This window comes from Berghia stephanieae, chromosome 4, assembly GCF_034508935.2.
Source record: "Berghia stephanieae isolate SIO BIC M18660-M18661 chromosome 4, UCSD_Bste_1.3, whole genome shotgun sequence".
Lineage (NCBI taxonomy): Eukaryota > Metazoa > Mollusca > Gastropoda > Nudibranchia > Aeolidiidae > Berghia > Berghia stephanieae.
This window is the reverse complement of record NC_088363.1, coordinates 19,887,050-19,910,110: the sequence shown is the minus strand read 5'-3', so window position 1 is coordinate 19,910,110 and position 23,061 is coordinate 19,887,050. Positions and strand designations below refer to the sequence as shown.

The 23,061-nt window shown below is 33.0% G+C and overlaps 1 protein-coding gene across 1 annotated transcript in view; it reads left to right on the top strand.

Moving 5' to 3' along the window:
• LOC144970187 (anoctamin-7-like) overlaps positions 1-23,061 on the top strand; it is a 45,132-nt gene that overhangs the window by 2,341 nt on the left and 19,730 nt on the right. Inside the window, 16 exon segments of the mRNA XM_078909568.1 lie at positions 1,892-2,038; positions 3,309-3,450; positions 4,456-4,531; positions 7,270-7,373; positions 8,610-8,808; positions 10,637-10,961; positions 12,099-12,134; positions 14,215-14,309; positions 15,415-15,523; positions 16,077-16,197; positions 16,759-16,914; positions 17,127-17,163; positions 18,781-18,890; positions 20,184-20,314; positions 20,757-20,973; positions 21,893-22,022. Of these exon segments, the coding sequence (XP_078765694.1) occupies positions 1,892-2,038; positions 3,309-3,450; positions 4,456-4,531; positions 7,270-7,373; positions 8,610-8,808; positions 10,637-10,961; positions 12,099-12,134; positions 14,215-14,309; positions 15,415-15,523; positions 16,077-16,197; positions 16,759-16,914; positions 17,127-17,163; positions 18,781-18,890; positions 20,184-20,314; positions 20,757-20,973; positions 21,893-22,022 (2,135 nt within the window).

Genomic DNA, 23,061 nt, shown 5'->3' with positions numbered 1-23,061 from the left:
GTAATTTCACAGCTGGAAATACAGTGCAACCTCTTTATTATGACAATTGTTATTGCGACATTCCCTCAATATCGACATGGTGGCCAATTTTTTCCTATATAATGTTAGTAATAAAAAAAAAAACTCTATAGTGACATAAATTTTAGCAAAAAACACTGGGTGGGGATCCTGACCTCCCATAGTGGGCAGGGAGGTACATGCTATGTCTTCTATTCCCCCTTACCCGTTTTCCAATTGTTTCCTGTCATTGTCTTGGAATGAGATTACTTAGTTTTGTCCTGATCCTTGCCGGAGTTCCGTGGCTGGGAGGGAAACAGTCGAATGTATAGTTATAGTTTTGGGAGATGATATTTTTTTTCCTTGTAAATCATCTCTCTGTTATGCATTGTATTATGTTTAGTTTACATATTATATTATATGATTGGTAAACATTTGAGTGTATTCCTCTTAGTTGGGACCTGTGCTTGTGTCTGGATGAGACTTTTAGGTGATCTCAAACTAAGTACTTTAACGGTGTGCTCTTGGAATCTACATTTGTTCCCTATTTGAACCCGTTCCCCTTTGTCTTACCTTTTCTTTTGCGCTTTAATTGTAATTCTAGAACTTTTAACTATCCCATTCTCTTCCTTTTTACTGGCGCTGATATGACCTTAATGTGTTGCAAGCGCCGTAAAACCCTTAAAAACAACAAACAATTTAGCAAAAACCCTGAATTGCGACATTGAAATTCATGGTCCAATGAAACTGCTTGCTGTTCTACCAATGAAATTTTTCCTCATAGTCAATGAAAAATGTTTATTTTTGGCCAATGGGATCCTCTACGACATGTGGCCAATGAAAACGCTAACTCTTTGACCAATGATATTCAATACTCCCACGGCATTATTCAATGAGAATGCTTACTTTTTAACTAATGAATGCTCTTGATGGCCATACAATGGACTAATAATATGTGAGATCATCTCCTCCAGTCTCCAGACAAAGACAGACTGTTATCGATGACTTCTTTACAAAACAATGACATGGCAGTCACCATTGTGTATAAATATTTTTTTTAAAACAGAAAAATAAACAATCGAATAAAAAAAATTGACTGTGGCCATGTATGCAATCGCATACATGCTGGTCCCAACCCGGATAAATACAAAGGAAAAATGGAATTTCAAGCCTCTCCCCCCCCCCCCCCCCTAACCTTCCCCATCTCTTTTATTTTTTAAACCCCTCTGTAATGACAGCCTTCTATAAAGACATTTTCCACCTGTCCTGGTGATGTCGTTATAGAGAGATTGAACTGTAAGTCATTGAGACCTCAAATTTAATTTGCTTTTCACATGTAAATTATTTGTTAACCAATCTAAAACATCTGTATACAATCAAAACAGTTGTTTCAAATATAGAAAATGAGTGTGAAGAGATTCTCTCTTTCTCCCCCCCCCCCCCCCCCCCCCCCCCCCCGCCTCTAGCTCTCTCTCTCTCTCTCTCTCTCTCTCTCTCTCTCTCTCTCTCTCTCTCTCTCTCTCTCTCTCTCTCTCTCTCTCTTTCTGTCTCTCTTTCTGTCTCTCACTCTTTCTTAATATTATGAACACCCCCCTTTACACATATACATACATGTGCCACACACTCACACACATACACACATAATAACAATTTTCATGTTAACTTATGCATGACTCAAATCTTCTTGTTCTTCTTGTTATGTCATTTAGGAGGAGGGGGTTGGAGTTGTTTTTGTCTGCTTTTGCATTTTTATATTATTTATGTTTTTGTGTCCCCACCCTCCACCCTGAACCATTTTTTTTTTGGGTTTTAAATGATTGGTTTACTGTGCAGTCCGTTGAAAGACAACATTTTGTCAAAAATATAAGGTTACTTTACACTTTGACCCTTTCAGATATTCCAAACTTGCGTCCAACAAAGGTCTGATCCCAGAGAGGAAACGCATTGATTATGTCCTTGTTTATCCTAGTCAAAAGTCTGAAGATGCCAAAGAGTCAGTTAAAAAGAATGAATTGAAAAGGCATGAAAAACATAGAGCAAGGTGGGCTTTAGTTTTTTTTTAAATAAACACTTTATTGTCTAATTTATAGTTGCTCAGACAGTTTTGGTTGAAGATTTTTAATAGAAACTTTAAGTGGTGACAGTAGCATTCACCAATTATTGGTCTGTGATGAGCAACAGATAATTATTTCTTACTGCCTATACTGTTTTTATGCCGCACGCGTATGTCTGTGTGTGTGTGTGTGTGTGTGTGTGTGTGTGTGTGTGTGCGAGTCCATAATCTTTTATTTAGCCAGATAAAGTGTATTTTACAGTATTTATAGATGTAAATGAACTAGAACAAGTGTAATCTGCAATATATGGTATCTATACTGTTTTGTATTATACAGCGCTTAATACTTGTGCAAATGAAGTATGGGACTGTATCAATGAATTATGATTATCATCATCATCAGCATCAGCATCACCAATTATTATTGTTATTATTATTATTATTATTATTATTATTATTATTATTATTATTATTATTATTATTATTATTATTATTATTATTATTATTATTATTATTATTATTATTATTATTATTATTATTATCATTTTAAAAAGATTGTGCGCTCTTCCACACAGTAATTGTTAGAAGCCATTGCCTAGGTATTCCACGAAAGAATTTAGGTAATCCATCAAATAAAAGTCAACAGCAATCGTCCAAGAAAAAACCCCAACTGTAGCCAGAACCTACCAGGGCACTGTGCAATACCTTAACCACTCAAAGACTTCATGCCCCCCCCCCCTTATTATTATTATTATTATTATTATTATTATTATTATTATTATTATTATTATTATTATTATTATTATTATTATTATTACTATAGCTCAATTGGTAGAGCACTCACTTCGCGTGCAAAGAGAGACTTTTTCTGACTTTTCCTGTCCACCCAGCTGTCATTGAGTTGTTGGGTCAGTTATATCTGGTAGAAAGTACTTTGTAATAGATTAACATCTTATCCAGCGGGTAGAAATCAATTACTATTGTCTGTTTCATGCTATATGAACTGGGAGAAACTCTTGCTCCATGGACCTTATGTCTCTGAAGGACTACTTTAATACTTTATCTATCTGTGATTTGATAGCTTAGTCCAAAATCATTTCAGTCAAAAGATTTTGTAATGCACACATTTTATATGTAAGTGGGACCAAGCCATAATTAAGAATGAATCCATGTAATGCAACTGAAATCTGAATAAACTCCGGTTTCATGAATTTTATGATTCCAAAGATGACTAGTTTCATTTATCTTTCCAACACAGATTTACAAACTTGCTGAAACAAGAAGGATTCTCCATGCAGTTTGATACAATAGGAGAATTTGTCTACATTAAACTTCATTGTCCTTTCAAAAGGATATGTGTGGAGGCAGAAAGGGTACACATTCAAATGCCTCTAAGAGATGTAAGTTTAGTTTAGACCATTTTGCATTGACTTTTTACTGTTGAAGTTTTAGGAAAGCCTGCATATACTCAATTTTTATATATTCTTTTAACATATTTATGGTGCAGTATGGATTTTGTATCTGCACAAACTATTTATTGTGCGGCTATGTGGTCTAGTGGTATGACACTCGCTTTCGGATTGGAAGGGCCTCACTCGGTGCAAAGTTGAGTCCTTGGAAAAGGCTCTTTATTCACATTCTCTCACCGTACTCAGGAGTAAAATGAGTACCTGGCCGATAACAGCATTGTCTCTATCCGAAAAAATTTTAATCGCCTAACAGGCGTCATTTCCCATCCTAAATGCTAAGTGATCCTGGGCCAGGGACCCCTTGTATAGCGCTTTGAGCACTTTAAGTGGATATTGCATGCACTATATAAAAGCTCAATTCTTTACATGATCTATACAAAAAGTTATTATTTTAAAGCAAAGCTAAGATCTGCGTGGGTCAGCGGTGTGGTCTTTGCTTTGTACCCGAAAGGTACCGAGTTCGATCACCCACCGCTGCGCTGTGTAGTCACCTCGCCCTAGCTCAATTGCAACGCTGCATTGCAGCTGATGCCTGGGTTATTCCAGTCTTCCCCTGTAATAGACCCTAGTGACAAATTTCCCCAATGGGAAGAATAAAGGGAATATTATTTTTTAATTTATTGTATTAAATGATAAAAACCCCCAAAACATTGAATTTATATAAAGGAATTCTGAAATCAGCTGTGTGAAAAGGCGTCACTCGGATTTCACACAGGCCATAACTCTGTCTCTTCAATGAGTTAAACACAGTGGGCTGTTACACAGTGCGATGTGGTTAAGTGGTGACCTTTGTTCATGGAGTTGTAATTGTTGTAAAGAAGTTTGTTGATTTTATTCAAATTAAAAGATGATAATTATTTTCTTCATATTTCTTAAATTATTTTTTTCTCTCTCTTTCTTTTTAAAATTTTTATATGTTGGTACCAAAACCTGCAGTGTGAAGTTCCTGAGACTGTTATCAAGAATCCAATACTAAGAAAACTTGATGAAAAATTTGACACTGAGAATGATGGTAAGTCATGCATTTCAGACAAACAATCATGAACATATTATCTCATACTATTTTTATTTGCTTTACGAATGTAACAGCGTAGTTGGTAGAGCACTCGCTTCACACGCAAAGGACCAAGATCTATCCTGGGTGCAGTCAAGAGTTTTTCTCTCCCCCTGTCCACCCAGCAATGATTGGGTAGCTGGGTCTGTTAGATCTGATGGAAAGTACTTTGCAATAGACTAGCGTCCTATCCAAAGGGTAGCAAGCAAGTGCTATTGCCTATATTATGCTATTGAAGCTGAGATAAACTCCGACTCCATGGGACTAATGGCACTGAAGGACTTCTATAAATGTAATTCTCATCATCAGTTTGAGCCTCCCTCTATTTGTCTTGTTTGTATCCTTTTTGTTTGAATTTTACACCACTAATTCTTTCACCTTTATATAATCTTCAAATCATTTTTAAAAAAAGTTATTCTTCTCAAATATCCTTTCGTCATTGCATAATATAAATCGATTCTTCATACTTCCTTACTGATGAGATGTGGAAGCTAGAGATTCCTATTAAATCTCATTCTCTAAAATAAACATAATGTTTCACCAGGATTTTGTATTTTTAATTGATTCTGTTTACTATGTTGAAAAGAAAAGAGATGACAGTAACATTTACAATTTATAGAATCGGGTGACAAAATTGATAAGGTCACTTGCTGTCTATATGGATTGACTACTTTTGTACATAAATGATGGTGGGGTGAGGGTTGGGTGCTTTTGCAAGCAGAAGACATTAAAAAATTGTTGCGCGAGTCTGATTAAATGCTTCTATGTTACTGAGTAAGAACAATAGTAGAGTTTTTATCTGGGATTTTATAACTCAGAACTTCTGTTATCAGGTGAGGTTTTCCTCTTTATTTGTACTATATAGTTCAGGAATTCTTGATTGTTGATTTGGACACCTAATTTGTAATAAAGAAAAAAAAAAGATGGTATGGAAGATATGATAAATAAATAGAAATAAAATTCCCATTATTATTAATCCCATAGGGAAATTTGTCTTTAGGGTCTATTCCAAGGGAAGACTAGAATAAGCCAGGCATCAGCTGCAGTGCAGCGCCACAAACTGAGCTAGGGCGAGGTGACTTGCTCAAGGCCACACAACACAGCAGGTATTCAAACTCAGTACCTTTCGGGTATGAAGCAAAGACCATACCACTGAGCCACACTACCCCCTAGCAAGTTTTGTTTATAATGTGCCAGATTTTATGACTGATAATTAAAACCGCAAAACACTTTTTAACTCACCAGAATTAAAAACAATGTGCTTTGTTTTGCCATGAAGTCAATTTTAACAAAGAAAATTGCAAAAACATGAATAAAACTATACATTACAAACTCAGTAGAAGTGAAGCAGACGGCGTATCCAATGAGATTTAGAGTTTTTTTGCTTCTGTAATCCAAACTGTCAAAAACGATTTCTGGCACTTACCATCAGTCCACTGTTTTTACTGGATGGACAATTAAAGACAAATATGATGTGATACGAGGCACGGTCGTCAGATGCCCTGTCAATGTGTGCAAGCACTGTTCAGTTATTATGTATTGTTTCTGTTTAAGACTCAAACAATATGAAAGTCTCCAGCTCAGAATATAAACAAAATCTTTTTGGCTGTAGATGCCCACCTCCATCAATCTGGTTTTATGTCAGGTGGTATGATATGCTGAAACCGGAATTAAAGTCATATTGTTTCAAATTACAAATTTTTAGTTTTAACGCTTAATTGATTTTTTTTAAAAATAGTCCTTCAGAGCCATTCGGCCCATGAAGCTGGAGTTCATCCCAGTTATTTATAGAGTGAAACGGACAATAGGAATTGCTTGCTATCCTTTGGATACGACGGTAGTCTATCACAAAGTAATTTCCACCAAATCTAACAGACTCATCTACCCATTCACTGATGGGTAGACAGGGGGGTCAGAAATAAATCTCGACTGCACCCGGGATTGATCTCAGTCCCTTTGCGTGTGAAGCGAGTGCTCTACCAACTGAAATATGGGGATCCGCAAAGCTATTGGGACCCCCTGTAACGCTTAATGAACTACATTAATTCTCAATTAAGCATATTATTCTCGTAGAAATAATATTCATAATTTAGACTTAAAATTGGGCAGCTTGTTGATTGCAATTTGATGGAGGTAGACAATACTGTGATTGACAGTTCAGATTATAGATGCTCTGTATGTTTATACTATTTATAACTTGGTTGGATCTAGAATTCAGAATTTTCATATTATAAATTACTTTTAAAAACTAAAAAAAACTGTTTCCGTCTTAAAGTGATACTAAGCTGGTAGAAGCTGTGGACTGTAAAAAGTTGTAAACAAAAATGATTTAATAGCTTAAAAAAAACAAACAACAACAACAAAAAAAAACCAATAGACAAACAAACGTTTTGGTCTCAAAAACCTTCTTCAGCCAACAACAGAAAACATTGAAAGCATAAATACATTACTAAAAATCGACGCCGTTGATCTGGTTTTTTAGTAATATATTTATGTTTTCACTGTTTTTTTGTTGTTGGCTGAATAAATGTTCTGTGTTTGGTATTTTGTTCTTTTTTGAAGCTGTTATATTTATTTTTGTTTACTATTGTTTCCATCTTACCTTTTAGGGATTATTGAGGTATAACTTTTTATTAGTCACAAAAATATTTGAATTTCCCTGTTAAGCGTAAAATTGTCTTTCTCTCTCATTTCAGTAAATGATTTTGTCAGTGCACAATTCATAATGGACAAAATTCACCTGTTTGAGGGGTATGAGGATCCAACTCATTTCTTTAGGCCAGCCGTTAGATCTCTACTGGTGAGTAAAGTGTAGCTGCTTACATCACCAAATGTTAGATTATCTTATAGCTTACACATTAAGAATATGTTTGTAGATTTGAAATAACGTTTTATTGAAATCTATTTTATAGTTCAACATATTTATGGACAATAAAGATCAATTATTATTATTATTATTATTATTATTATTATTATTATTATTATTATTATTATAAGACTTAAAATCATATTGATTTTTACTTGCATGACTTTATTTAAGTTCATTTCCTATTCACCCTCACCTCTTCGGACAATTGATACTAAGATTATTGTTACAGTCTATTACCAACAATGCAACGTGGATCATCCAACATTAAGAAATATCAAGATACTCAAGATGCATCAGAATTTTTCAAAAGTTCTTCCATGTGGACTAACAGTTGATAAAGCATTGCAATATCACATAAAAGACTCGAGTTTGAGACCTGTTTCTGGTATTTCCTTAATTTCCCTTGAGTAAGGAAATGCATGCTCATTGTATTAAAAAAAAACCAGCAAGATTTTATATAGCACAATATCCACTTAACATGCTTCCTTGACTTTGGACAAAGTTTCATTTACGAGATGGATGTCGATTTGGAAGAATTCAATCCCTTGAAGGGGAAGAGACATAGATTCCTTGAAACTGGGGAGAAGTTGCCAGGCTTCTCTACCAGCAAGAGGAGACATTGGGTTGCAGCGAACCAACTTTGGTTACGAAACCTGTGTCACAGCAAACTCCCTTCGTCAGTAGGGACTTGCCTCCTGTCCAACATGTACCCGTTGTGGTCAAGAGTCCAAAACTGCAGAGCATCTAGTTGAACATTGCATTGTGACAAAGCTTCCTGGCAAGTTTGCAATCGTGGCGATGAGTTTGCGTCCTGTATAGATCATCATAACATAGTAAGGTGACACCATTAGAAGCTGACTAACAGCAACACGTAACAAATAGAATGAGACATGATGCCTCTTAGATGATATGACAATTTTTCCGACAGAGACATCGCTGTTAACTACCAGGTACTCATTTTATGCCTGAGTATGGTGAGAGAATGTGAGTAAAAATCTTTTCCAAGGACTCAACAATGTACAAGCGAGGCTCGAACCCAGGGCCTTCCAGGGCCTTTGGTTGACCCCTTTTTTTCTTTTCTTTTTTTTTTTTTTTGGATGTATTACATCATAGGGTAAATGAAGGCTATTTGCCATACAGATACAAACATTAGTTATGCCTCCTCAGGTTCATCACATGTTGATCAACCTGGACATTCGAACAGCCCAGGAGATAGAGGAAGACAATGATGCAAGTGATAATGAGAATGAGGATCAGAGTTGTACTTGTTGCCCTGCCTTTTGTCGTAACACTTTTTGCTCTAGCGGTGCTGCAAACCTTGCCCGTGTTGGAGGAATGGGAACAAAACAAGCTCTTAAAAGGAAAGGTATAAAGAAGAAAAAAAAATCACATTTATCCAATAGACTGCTCTAAATGTATTCACGCATGATCTCATTTTATTTTTAGAGACATCACACCAACAGATTCCCCATAGTCAGCCGCATTCTGTTTTCTGAGATTTATCTTTTTTATCATAACTGTTATCATTGCATGTTACTTTTATTATTATTATTATTATTATTATTATTATTATTATTATTATTATTATTATTATTATTAATATTATTATTATTATTATTATTATTATTGTTATTATTATTATTGTTATTATTATTATTATTATTATTATTATTATTATTATTATTATTATTATTATTATTATTATTATATTGTTATTATTATTATTATTATTATTATTATTATTATTATTATTATTATTATTATTATTATTACAGTAAAATTACTTTAAACCGAAAGAAGCTAAACCGAAAAATACCTTAAACCGCAAAGAATTTAATAAATTGTACTAGTTTCTTCATTATCTTTGTACTAATTCTTACGATGAACCGAATACTTCTAAGAATGACTTTCTTTAAACCGAAACAACTTGAGAGCACCTTCCCTTTTTCTCTCTCTATTTTTCTTCAAAAATTCGGGAAGGTGGCCCCCCATAATAATGCCCGGCGATATTAAAACAAAGAGCGTAAGTATAAGATGAGGGTGAGGGGTGGGGGGTAGGCAAACACTTCAATCACTGCACTTGGGTTTGGCCAGCACCACGATCGCAGACTGGAATAGGAAGACAACGGGTGACTGGCAGGCGAAAAAATGAGGAAAGAGGGGGAGTTGGGGTGTAGAATCACGCAAGCGAGATGTTCTGGCTCGTGTGTTGATGCTTTGGAACTGACTGGATTTTCAACACGACAATAAGGGGGGGGGGGGGGGGGGTGTTAGACAACTTACCATTGACATGCCATTTCATTTCCACTTTGATTGAATGTGTGTGTGAGAGGGGGGGTTCTATGTAATTAGGCCTTTGAACCTAATGGCTTTTCAACAAAAGAGAGATGTGTAGTAGACACCTTAGCATTGACACGTCTTTTCATTTCCATTTCACTTCACCTCTGAGTAGCTGCGCATCATTCATTATCATTTATCGCACAAGAACTTTCGATCTTATTTTAGCTTTACATTTTACTAAAAGATGTCTAAAATAAAGCATTGTGCTTACATGTTGGAGTTGAAATAAAAATACTATGTGAAGTCGATGAAAAAAAAAAATGATCAAGACGGAGATATGTAAAAAACACGGCATCCCGAACACAACTCTTTCAACAATTTTGAATTGAAAACGAAAACTCCCAAAAATATTTTAAAAACACACCCCCCCAAAAAAAAAAATAATAACATTAAAAAAAATAAAAATAATGATTTTTAAAATGGTTACGAAGACGGCATTTATTCAACAACTACATTTATGGGGAAACCCGTGATACGATTAAATGAGCAAATTTCTTAAATAGTTACTACATCGCAAAACGGGAACTTGCTTTAAACCAAAATGTCTTTAAACCGAAATGGTTTAGAAGGTCCCCAAAATTTCGGTTTAAAGTAATTCTACTGTATTATTATTATTATTATTATTATTATTATATTATTATTATTATTATTATTATTATTATTATTATTATTATTATTATTATTATTATTATTATTATTATTATTATTATTACAACCATTGTCTCGACATTCATACTTGATTTAACTTTTAGTGTTTGATTCACTCTGATAAAGTGCTAGTTTAAGATACTAGGAGAACAGAGATTTTTTCTTTTATATTTATACATAAAAAAGCATTCTCTACACCTCCTCAGGTTTGAAATATCTCCTGATGAAAAAAACATTTGTTGACTCATTTATTCTTCACGAGGACTCCTCTAAATCTAGAGAAAAGGAAGATACAGGAAAGGAATATTATCTAAACCCCGAAACACCTATTGTTCCAATAGAAGAAGACCCTAGGAGAGAGCTTGACAGTAGATGGAGTAAAATCTTAAAGTTCCAGCCTCTTTGGGGTGTCAGGAGTTATTTTGGAGAGAAAATCGCCTTTTATTTTGCTTGGACAGGAATGTTGATTGCAACCTTATGGATTCCAATGATATTTGGTTTGGCCATTTTTCTTTTTGGGCTTTATGAGAGGTGGGTGCCATTCAAAAAAATAATTTTTGATTAATATAATCATTTAAAAATCTTCATGTTTGTTAAAGCTTCTCATTATACTTTACCCTCTAACCTTCTTTTATTTTTTAAACGCCCCGCCCTGTCCTGACCAATCTGCAAGCATTAAAGAGCCATGTTTACTTACTCTTCAATCATACTATGCTCTTATATCATACTATGAGAAATTATCATCTGGAGCAAATCTTATAAATGCTTTTGATTGTAGTAGATTTTAAAATGTAACACTCAAGAAATCAATGTTTAATGTACGAAATAGTAAATGGCAAAAATATTGTATCAGATGACATTCATGCTCTCTCTAATCAGCCAGGAATGTAAAACCCTGTAAATCTTTAACAAGTAGGATTGTAAAACAATTGAGAGATAGGCCTTTCTTAATAGTATGCTCTCAAATTTTATGCTTGTTCGGGATTGAAAAAGCTCAATATTTGAGTGATTTTGGTATGATACATAATGTTACACCAAGATATATAATTCTTAAATTTACTCTTTTTTTTGGTGAATTTTATGCGAGAATAAGTGAACAAATTAAGCATTTATATCGTTTTAAACAAGTTGCAATTGGAGTGGTAGGCCTACGTTACACATTCATACATATGAAAGGCCTGATCTGGGACATTTTATCAGTTTTGTTGGACTGATTTATAATCTCAATTATTGGAAAGTCTCTTCTAGTTATCTCTGTTATTTTTCTTTAAAATTTGTTGAGAACAGGATTCTTTTATTTTTCTCAAAACACAAATGGCATATATATTAACAATGATAAAGATCATCAATACCGATAAAGAATATTCTCATGTCATATATCAAATGTAATTATTTATATAACTAGGGTGTATTGCAAATAATAAGTTGCTCAATATATCTTGACCTTTGATACATATTGGAAATCAATAACTTATCACTATCTCCCTTGGGGTGTTGTCTTGTAAACCTATATGATGATTTCCCTATGATGACTGTGATCTTTTCATGTGATTATCGATTTTATTGAAAGCATCAATGATATGTTGCCTTCCTCCTCCTTCTCCTCTCCACTCTTTTTGTTTTCAATACTGCCATCAAAATAACCTTTTTTTGTTGTTGTTATTTCAGTGTGACAGACAATACAACTTACTCCAATGGTACCACGTAAGTAATCGAATTTTAAGAAATTAAAAATGTTATTGGAAAAAATCAATTGAAACTAAACTGGAAGAATTGAAAGAAGCATTATACTTCCACTTATGATTCAATTATAACAAAATCGATTTTTTTCTATATTGAGATGAAAGAGCAATGGCAAGAGAATTATTGAATACCTTTTTGTCTTTGAACAAAACCTTTTAACACAAAGATAACTGCGGTCGTTCTAAATATAAATATATCGCAACTTCTGCTAATTGTTTTGGTGTGTGATTGGTACCTATTGAATCAATGGAATGTGCGAGCCAGAGCCTTATGCAAAATCACTTAATTTAGGAGTGTAAGTCCATTGGTTCGAATCCTAGTTGAACATTTTGATTTTCTTTTTCTTATGACTGTAGTTTTAATGCATCTTCCCTTACACACACCAAATATGAAATAAAGGGGCATCATTTACACTGATAACGGCATCAGACTAAAACTATCAGCATTTATGTCCGCAATACCATGTGCTTGATGAGTAACTCACTAAATCCTGGCTTGACCGTGGACCTTCTCCAAAAGGATTTGGGTAGAGAATCATTTGATAGGTTTTGGGTTAAAACAATCTCAATTCAATTATTCATATTCATAATCTTCATACAAAGGCACCAGCAAGAAGACAACCCCCCCCCAAAAAAAAAAAAAAACAAAAAAAACAACAGAACAGAATAACAGGCACGTGCTTATTGACCAATCATAAAGGGGGCACCTTCAACAACAAGACTCACATCGAGAAGACATTTCCACCTAACAATAATGGCAGACTTCAGTGTGGAGGAAAACTGGAGAGAAATGTGGAACAGGGAAACACCAAGAGGAGGACACGTCATTAAAGATCCAACCAAAAGAGTGCCTGCATTCAATAACGCCAGGAAATACTGGACTTTCTCAAATCACCTCTTAAATGGACACGGCAGAACTGCATCAAATATGTGCAGATGGAAACTTAGAAACAGTGATACATGCCAGAAATATCAGGCCGCCTCAGAGACTAGCGATCACATCGTCCTCCACTGTCCAGTCACTAAACTTGAAGGTGGCTACGAAACCGTCCTTAGGGCGGAGGAAGACTTTAGGAGCTGGGTTGACGAAATAAATTTGGAAGTGTAGCCATACGCTACTACTACTACTACTACACTACTACTACTACTACTACTACTACTACTACTACTACACTACTACTACTACATACTAACTGACTACTACTAATACTACTACTACTACTACTACTACTACTACTACTACTACTACTACTACTACTACTACTACTACTATTGACCAAATAGGGATGGAATTGTTTAACATATGCTTTTCTCCAACTATTCTTAATTCCTTGATTCATAGAATGTTGTAATGATATAAGGAAAGTGAAAGCCAAGGATGCATATGTTAGTCAGTTGTTTATAAAGGAAATAGAGCTGGTAATGTAACATATTTGAGTCACCTTTACTGGCTTTATTTTCGTTATTGGGTTTAAGCTGGTTATGTATGATTATGTAGTCATGTACTGATGTATGTATTATGTATGTATGTATGTATGATGTATGTATGTATGTATGTATGTATGTATGTATGTATGTATGTATGTATGTATGTATGTAGTATGTATGTATTGATGTATGTATGTATGTATGTATTAGTATGTATGTATGTATGTTATGTATGTATGTATGTATGTATGTATGTATGTATGTATGTATATATGTATGTATGTATTATGTATGTATGTATGTATGTATGTATGTACGCTCATTTCTTCTGTATACATGTGTAGAAACAATGTGCTTACGTGTATGTTTGTGTATGTCTGTGTCTGTTTTTGTAAATGTGTTGATGTTCATACCATGAACCAAACTGTTTGAGCATTGTTTACCTCACATGAATTGCCTTTTATCTGGACAATAAAGATAAAGAGTAATTTTGATAAATACAACATTTTTCTAAGCGTATCATGAGGTAAATAGGGATGATACAGTGCACGTTATTATGCTCAATGTGTATTAAATGTGGCTTACAAGCTGGTGAATGGTTTACTTTGTTTCAGACTGACTGACACATTGAAGGATGTCCTTGGAGATGTGAAAAAAGCATTTGATAATGACGTCACTCCATTCTTTGCCTTGTTTATATGTGCTTGGGGTATGTTTTCAATGCATGGAATGAGATAGGGGACTATTATTATTACACATTATTGTTATTATTATTATTATTATTATTATTCTTCTTCTTCTTCTTCTTCTTCTTCTTCTTCTTCTTCTTCTTCTTTTTCTTCTTCTTCTTTCTTCTTCTTCTTCTTCTTCTTCTTCTTCTTATTATTATTGTTATTATTGTTGTTGTTGATTTTGTTGGTGTAATTGTTGTTGATGATATCATTGTGGTTTTTAATGACTTAGTGTACACTATTTATGTAATGTCTTGCGATGTTGAGCATTAGGGGCAATGTGGCTCAGCGGTACAGTCTTAGCTTCCTTCCCAAAAGGTACTGAGTTTGATCACCCGCTGCTGCGCTATGTGGCCTTGAGCAAGTCACCTCTCCCTAGCTCAATTTGCGAGTGGCGCTGCACTGCAGCTAATGCCTGGGTTATTCCAGTCTTCCCTTGGAATAGACACTAGAGACAAATTTTATGGGATGAATAAAGGGAAATTTTAAACCAAAACCAATGATCTTAAAACTTTAGCCTCGAAGTTATATACTTAGGTCAGGCACTCTACACACATTACCCAACTCGACAGAGTTATTAATGAGTGCAGTATTAAACAGTGACAGATATTGCAGCAATCATGAAATGGTTCTGTTTGCTTTGCAGGGAATGAATAAGTGAAATACTATGAAAGGATTGAATGTTATGAATCAGTGTAACTGTGCGATATATGAATGAATATCTGTCTTGATGAAAAATATCATTATTGTTATTATTATTATTATTATTATTATTATTATTATTATTATTATTATTATTATTATTATTATTATTATTATTATTATATTATTATTATTTTTCATTATTATTATTGTTATTCTTATTCTTATTATTCGTATTCTTCTTATTCTTCTATTCCTATTCTTCTATCTATTATTCTTATCTTATTCTATTCTTATTCTCTTCTTCTTCTTCTTCTTCTCTTCTTGTCTCTTCTTCTTCTTTCTTCTTCTTCTTTATTATATTATTATTATTATTATTATTATCTGTGATGATAGTCAAGTGTCACCGATTATAATGTTAAATTTGCTCCATAAATCCAGGCACAGTTTTCCTCGAGGTATGGAAGCGGCAGTGCGCCACCCTGGCATATGAGTGGGATGTAGACCAGTTTGAGGCCAATGAACCAGACAGGCCACAGTTCTATGGACAGTGTAAACCGTATGGAACATACAATTAAAGAAAAGAATTAATCTTTGCAATTTGGACTTGGTTCATATGTTTTCTTCTCCAAATATTGATTGCATTACAAGTGCCATTTCACTCAAGACTTTGTCGTTTCTAAGCTTTTGATACAATTTTAAGTCACTTAGTTTTGAGTTTGCTTTAATTTTTTTTTTTTTTTGGAAGTACTTTTAAATTTACTTTATGTTAAGTATAACTATGACAATGCTTCTTTTAGGAGGGATATCTTTAACTTTCTCCTTACCAGCCATTTTCAGGAAATTCCCCAAAACTTCACACCCAACTAATACAAAACATATTTTTTTATCACTCAAACACAATAGCAGTAAAGTTCTTCCCTTGAATAATTTCTTTAGCAAAAACATGCTCTACAACACACACTGTTCATTTTATTTAAATGTTATGATGTACAAGAGAAATTTGAATAAGAAAAAGGTTGGTTGTATCGTAACGAATGTGACGATTTTCCTATAGTTGGTAAGTTAAATGGCATTCAGTTTGTAAAAGTATATATGGAAAGCAAGCTCTGATTTATTTGATTGGACTTTCAGGATCCTGTAACCAATGAAGATGTCTGGTTTTATCCCCTAAGGCGACAACTCATGAAAGTGATTACATCTTGTTCCATCATCATTTTTATGGTGAGTGTTTAAGCATTGCATAGCTTTAAATAAAAACTAGAAAAAGTTTTAAAGAATATCTGGTGAACTTACAATAAGCTACCCTGTTTAATATTTTTAGAAAAGCTTACTTCAAAGGATCCTGTCTTCATTTAAGGTATGTTTTATATATATTTATTTTGGTTAATAAGTCCATAAGAATATTATAATGTGGTTTGGGCCAATAGGGATTCATTAATTGGTTTTATTGGCTCATATTAAGATGGGAAAAGGTAATACATAAGATAACTATTTTTTAAGCTATAACAAAAATACTTAGAAGGCGAACTTTTACATCTTGTATAATATTCTTACCTTATGTTGCTATTTTAATTTGTTTCGAGTGATTCTATTTATTTAACCGTACTAAAACTATTTCATTGAACTTATGGGGAAAATACGAGCATCATCATAAGTAACCTTGCCACATGATCGGTTCAAATAATATGAATGTTTTTTTAAAAGAATAAGATGTACGAATTTAGAGTGGAAATTTAAAAAAAGATATCAACACTTTTATTCATCACTCCATCTTTCTTCCAGTGTCTCCTTGTTGTGGCCAGTCTTGTAGCTGTCATTGCATACCGTGTCATCATGAATGTCGACTATTGCCCTAACATGCCAGATAACGAGTGTTTTCTGGTTACCACATTGGCCTCTTCCATTCTCAATGCCATTTCAATTCTTATATTTGGAAAGGTAAGAACTTGGAGCTATTTTTTTATGAATTATATGATTTTTGTTGTAATTAGTACCCAATGGACCTATATAAACTTTGATAATGTTGTCCTTTTGTTTATTTTTTTTTTTTGCGGTTATAAGGATACTTAATAAAAACCTGATATTAATTTTTTTTAACTATTATTTTATAAAAGTTTTTCTCTTCCTTTCCACTCTCCTTTTCTTCCCAGATATATGACAAAATGGCAGTTGTATTAACAGATTGGGGTAAGCTGTCCTATTATTTTGTTGAAATGTTAATCCTTAAAAAGAATAAGATAGATGGATAAATTAATAGATAAATAGATGAATGGATGGATGGACAGACAGATAGACCTTTGACAGTTGCATGGATGTTTGAATAGGTACATGGATGGATGTATTGGATGGATTGATGGATGGAGGATGAACAGAGAGACTGACAAATGGATGGACAGAGGGAAGGACTGACAGATGGTGGATGAATGGATTGGATAAGAGGATGGATGGACACTCGGATATATTTAAATTTTATTTTTTATTTTATTTATTGAGTTTTTTATATAGCACAATCTCCACTAAACATGCTCAAAACGCTTTACAAAGGGTCCCTGAGCAACAGCAACACATAACATGTAGAACAAGACATGACGTCTGTTAGGCGATATTACTATCTTTTCTGACAGAGACAACGCTGTTAATGGCCAGGTATTCATTTTATACTTGAGTATGGTGAGAAAATGTGATTAAAGAGCCTTTTACAAGGACTCAACTATGCGCAGAGCAAGGCTTGAATCCAGGACCTTCCGACCCAAAAGCGAGTGTCATACCACAGGAACACACACATACACACACACATATATATATATTTATATATATATATACAAGCATAGTGGTGCCCGTTCAATGAATGTGATGGTAATTTGATCAACTCAAAATTTATGATTCAAGTTTTGAATAAAATTTGCACTCAATTTCTATTGTCTTAACAGACAAAAACTTTTTCAACTTCTTAGGAGAACTCCGGGGAGCTTTTTGTTTTGGCAAGGAGAGACATTTTCTGCATTTGATACCTTATATATTTTGCTCACTTATCATAGAATTCATTGGGAACATGGTTTATATAAATTTTAAGAAATTGTATGTTTTCAAAACAGTGAGAGAAATCACTACCTAGTATCGATTCAATGGAAGTACTCCTAATTCATTGACATACTTGCTAACTGGAAGTTTGGCACACAACCCATATGCTAAAAATGATGGCGTCTGTATTCGATGGGATTTGATGAAACAAAATTTGATTTTTCGATAAAATTTTCACGATATCTAATCACTCTCATAATACATGCAAACCATCTTCATGCCAATTGCAAACAACATGCAAAATGTTGTGACGATTCGTCCAGTGTTTTTTTGTTACAAAAAATCCAATTTGCCAAATATAAAATAATATATATATATATATATATATTTATGTAATGTTTCATGGTTTTTGTTTTTATAATTTCTGTATGTATATATATATATATATATATATATATATATATATATATATATATATAGAGAGAGAGAGAGAGAGAGAGAGAGAGAGAGAGAGAGAGAGAGAGAGAGATGGTACGAAAAGCATAAACTAATTCAATTATTTCTAGCATTTTATATTTAACATAATTTGGCTTTCTTAATAATACAGGCAGTCTTCGCGAATACACAGCTTTGCACTGCTGTTTCAAGAAATGATCGTATGGTATCATGCTCCTAAGTCAAGTTCTTACACCACCTCCAAATACAGGTTGCTCTGAAATTGACATCACATGCATGCTAAGAAGACTAGAGACGATTTTTTTTTTTTTTTTTTTTTTTTTTTAGAAAATCATCGAACCCAAACCAAGTACGATGATGCTTTAATCATCAAGCTGTTTGCCTTCCAGTTTGTAAATAGTTATGCTTCTTGCTTTTACATAGCATTCTTCAGAGGGGTAAGTGGATGTTATTTACATACTTAAATATGTAAATTCTATGCTCCAATTAGAAGTTTCATCTCAGTACCTGTTATCGATCGAACGGGAAAACAGACACATAGGTGAAATGGTCATACACTTGAAACGCACCATGATGGAAAAAAAAAAAGATAAAAATCTCATACTTGGCATTGAATTTCATGTTTTCTTTGCTTCATTAAAGTATTCATACATTTGATTGCTTTTATGGTTTTCAATGAACTTGAAAAGCTTCATATTTAATCAGTATCCAGTTTAAGTCGCATCATATGCAGTAAAAAAATTAGAATTGCATATTTTATAAAATCTAAAATGGCGTGCAATATAGAAAAGATGCTGGATATTATCTTGAAGCAAATTCATTTTCTTTTATTGTCACCAATGACATTTTCAAAGTTTGTTATTCCAAAGTACAATTTTTTTTTTATCATCTTCATTTAGTGAAGAAATTTAAGAATTTATAAACAGTGTATCCAGACAATCACAATCTTCTAATCAATTACTAATAAAAATGATTAGTCAAAAAAAAGAAATAATAAAAATTATAAATGATAATAATAATAATAATAATAATATAATAATAATAATAATAATAATAATAATAATAATAATAATAATAATAATAATAATAATAATAACAAAAATAATATGTACACTGGCGAGCAGAAATCAAAAGACCAAATAATCAGAGAGATGAATTTAATAGACAAAAAAATAATATTCAGATTGAAGGGAAATAAAAACAAGATTGTAAGAGATATCGATGGACATTTAGACAGCCAGCTCTCTCATGTAAACCACTGTGTCAGTTTATGGGAAATCAAATAGCTTGTCCAATGAATTAGTGTGAGCGTAGCCTACAATCAAAGTCATGTATAATGAACAAAAATGAATATAACAGGTTCGAAAAAGAACAAAATACCAAGCAGATAACCTTTCTTAAGCCATTAACAAAAACAGTAAATTCGTTAGCACATCACTGAAAATCCAGACAGATGGCAGGAATAGTTTTAATAATCTAATGCCAATGGTTATCCTAGTAGTGATATTTAACTGTTACAAGCACTTTTAAACAACCCCCCCCCCCCCGACAATAAAAGCCCCAAAGAATAAAAAAACAAAAAAAAAGCATAACAATTACAACGATTATCCAGTCAATGTGTTTCTCTCTCTTGGATTTAAGGTAATATTTATTATCATTGGGTCTTTTAAACTTGTCATTTCAGCACCTTGAAGTGAATCAAATGTGTAAATTTCTATATCCTTCTTCAGCGCACCAGCACATTCAGTGATCGATACAGCGATTCATGTGAGGGATCCTGTATGACACAGCTGTCCTTTCAAGTAATGGTGCTTATGGTTGCCAAGCCCTTTCCTAAATTCTTGAAGGATATAGCCATACCGTAAGTTTGAAATATAAGTCATTAATATAGATTGATTGTTTTCACTGGTAATTTTATTTTTCTCTCATAGAGTTTGGTATCACCAGAAACGTGTAATATTGGGTTGTTTGTGTGTTTCATTGGTATAAGATAAAAATCAGAGAGGGTGTTATGAAACAGTACCGGACAAAGCAGGAAGAAAAGTCATGAAAAAAATATTTCCAGACCCCTGGGTGATTTTTTGTTGTTGTTGTTTTTGTTTTTTTTTGATAATTATTTTTCTTGTATTTTTCTTTTTGCTTTGCCTGGCAATTTTTTCCACACCTTTTCAGATTTTTGTGTTTTATTGAGGGGAAAGAACATAGTCTTTTTTTAAAAGCCACTTTTCCTCATTCTGGTTCATTCTTACATAATACGAGATAGAGGTGGTATTTCACATTTTATAAATTCAAACATATTTCAGTTTTGCAAAGAAACTATGGGCTAAACGGCCACAGTGTTGCCGATGTCGTAGCAAGAACCAAGTTACAAACACAGACACAGAATCAGCAGTCCCGGATGAGGAAGTCCAGCACTCCAACCACAAGTCATTCTTGGAGAGGGAGAGGGCCAAGCCAGATCTCGGGGATTTCACTTTAGCCGAGTACACAGAGAAAGTCATTCTGTATGGGTTTCTCATGGTGAGTTTTTAACTCTCTCCTTACCGATCCTTTTCAGTATTTTCCCAAAAATGGCAGACTTACCCAGCAAAAAAATTGATATTTTAAACTCAAACAAGCTCTCTACAAAGCAACGTTATGTTCTTATTAATCAAACAAAGATCATTCTTCAAAGTGTGTGATGTACAAAATAAATCTGAATCAGAAAAATGTATATTGTGTCGTAACAAATGTGACAATTTTGATGCAGATGTAAGGAGAGGGTTAATTCTGTGAACTGGAAATAATTATGATATTACAACAAATTTAATTCTTTTTTTTTTACACGCACTATAAGATGAGGATGTTATAGGCACTGTTGCTTTCTTTTTTGATAATTTTGTGCTATAAGTTTAAAAGACATATGCTGTGTTTTTTGGGGGTTTTTTTTTTCAAGAATTAGTCTACACTCTTTGCTTGTTATGAGGTCTCTTGAGGGAAGGCACAATGTAATTCTGCTATTTATTAACGCTGTTATTACAATGACGATTATCATCATTATTAGATCTTATCATCATCATCATCACTATCATCATCATTATTAATATTGTTATTATTATTATTATTATTATTATTATTATTATTATTATTATTATTATTATTATTATTATTATTATTATTATATTATATCATCATCATCATTATTATTATATTATTATCATTATTATATCATTATTATATATTATTATTCATATTATTATATCATTATATATCATTATTATTATTATTATTATTATTATTATTATTATTATTATTATTATTATTATTATTATTATTATTAATTATCGACATCCTGCTACATAGAAATAGTTATGGCAGAACATTGCTATTCCAATGAATTGATCAGTTAGTTACTCAATTAATTTTTTTGTTTGTTTTGTTTTGTTTTGTTTCATCTCAGTTGTTTGCCTGTTCGTTCCCCCTGGCTCCAATGCTGGCCTTAGTCATCTGCTACATTGACATTAAGGTCGACGCTAAGAGGATGTTATGGTGGTATCGACGTCCTGTGGCGTTTATTGCTGAAGACATAGGTAAGGAGTCATGGGCATCTTTTCTTCCTTTAGATTTTATCACATAGCACTATGTATTTATATTGGTTATACTGCAGTTGAAATAATAACAAGAAAGGAGTTCCTGTTTTAGGATATTGATCAACTATTCTCATTGCTATGTTTGCATTGATATATTGTGGCTCTGTGTCCAATGACATTGACGACGAGATCGATGGGTATTTTGCACGCAAAGTAAAGGAATTTCATGTTTTAAAAGTTTTCAAATAGGGTAGTGTTCTTGTTCAATTTAAAACTAAATACAGTTTCTTTCCTGATCACCTTTGCTTTTGTTGGAATATCTAGAAGTTTTCGTCAAAAGTGATTTATGGTCAGTGCAACTGTTAATGTTAATCAATTTCAACCGAAAACTCTAACCTGGGCCAGTTGTTTTGGATTTTGTTGTTGGTGTTGTTGTTTTTATTGTATATTTTTACTTCAGATCAGATCTATCCGCTCAGCAAGTAAATGAGTATCTAGATCTTATTAAGCAAGTACGATAAACAAAAGTTGTCTTTTTTACAGTTCTGACATAACCAATCAATTGTAAGCATATTAAGTTTATAACGACACAGGCGATTTAATGGTGAAGCCATTAGTTAATTTGATGTTATTTTTAAAAAGTTCAGATTATTCTTCTTAGTCATCTATGGTTTTTTAAAAGTATTTTTTAACATCTAGCTTCATATATTATTGTGTTAAATATTCTTATTTTAAAGATTTAGCATAATCACATTTAAAAGATGACGCATTGATCTTAAGAAATCTTTTGGTTTGAAAATAAATTTTTGGGTTTGGCAATTGATTTAAATTCGATTTTTAAAAAATTGGAAATCATATCGATTCTTGTCAAAAAATGTATGCTACAAAATTCAGTCCTTTAGTCAGAGAGCTGTGAGATAACTACCCAAAATCTAAAATGATAATATTGCTATTATTATAAACTGTAAGACTATATTATTTCCATATTCTACAAAACCATCCCGAAAATTTTTGACATATGTAGGGAAAAGAAAGAAAT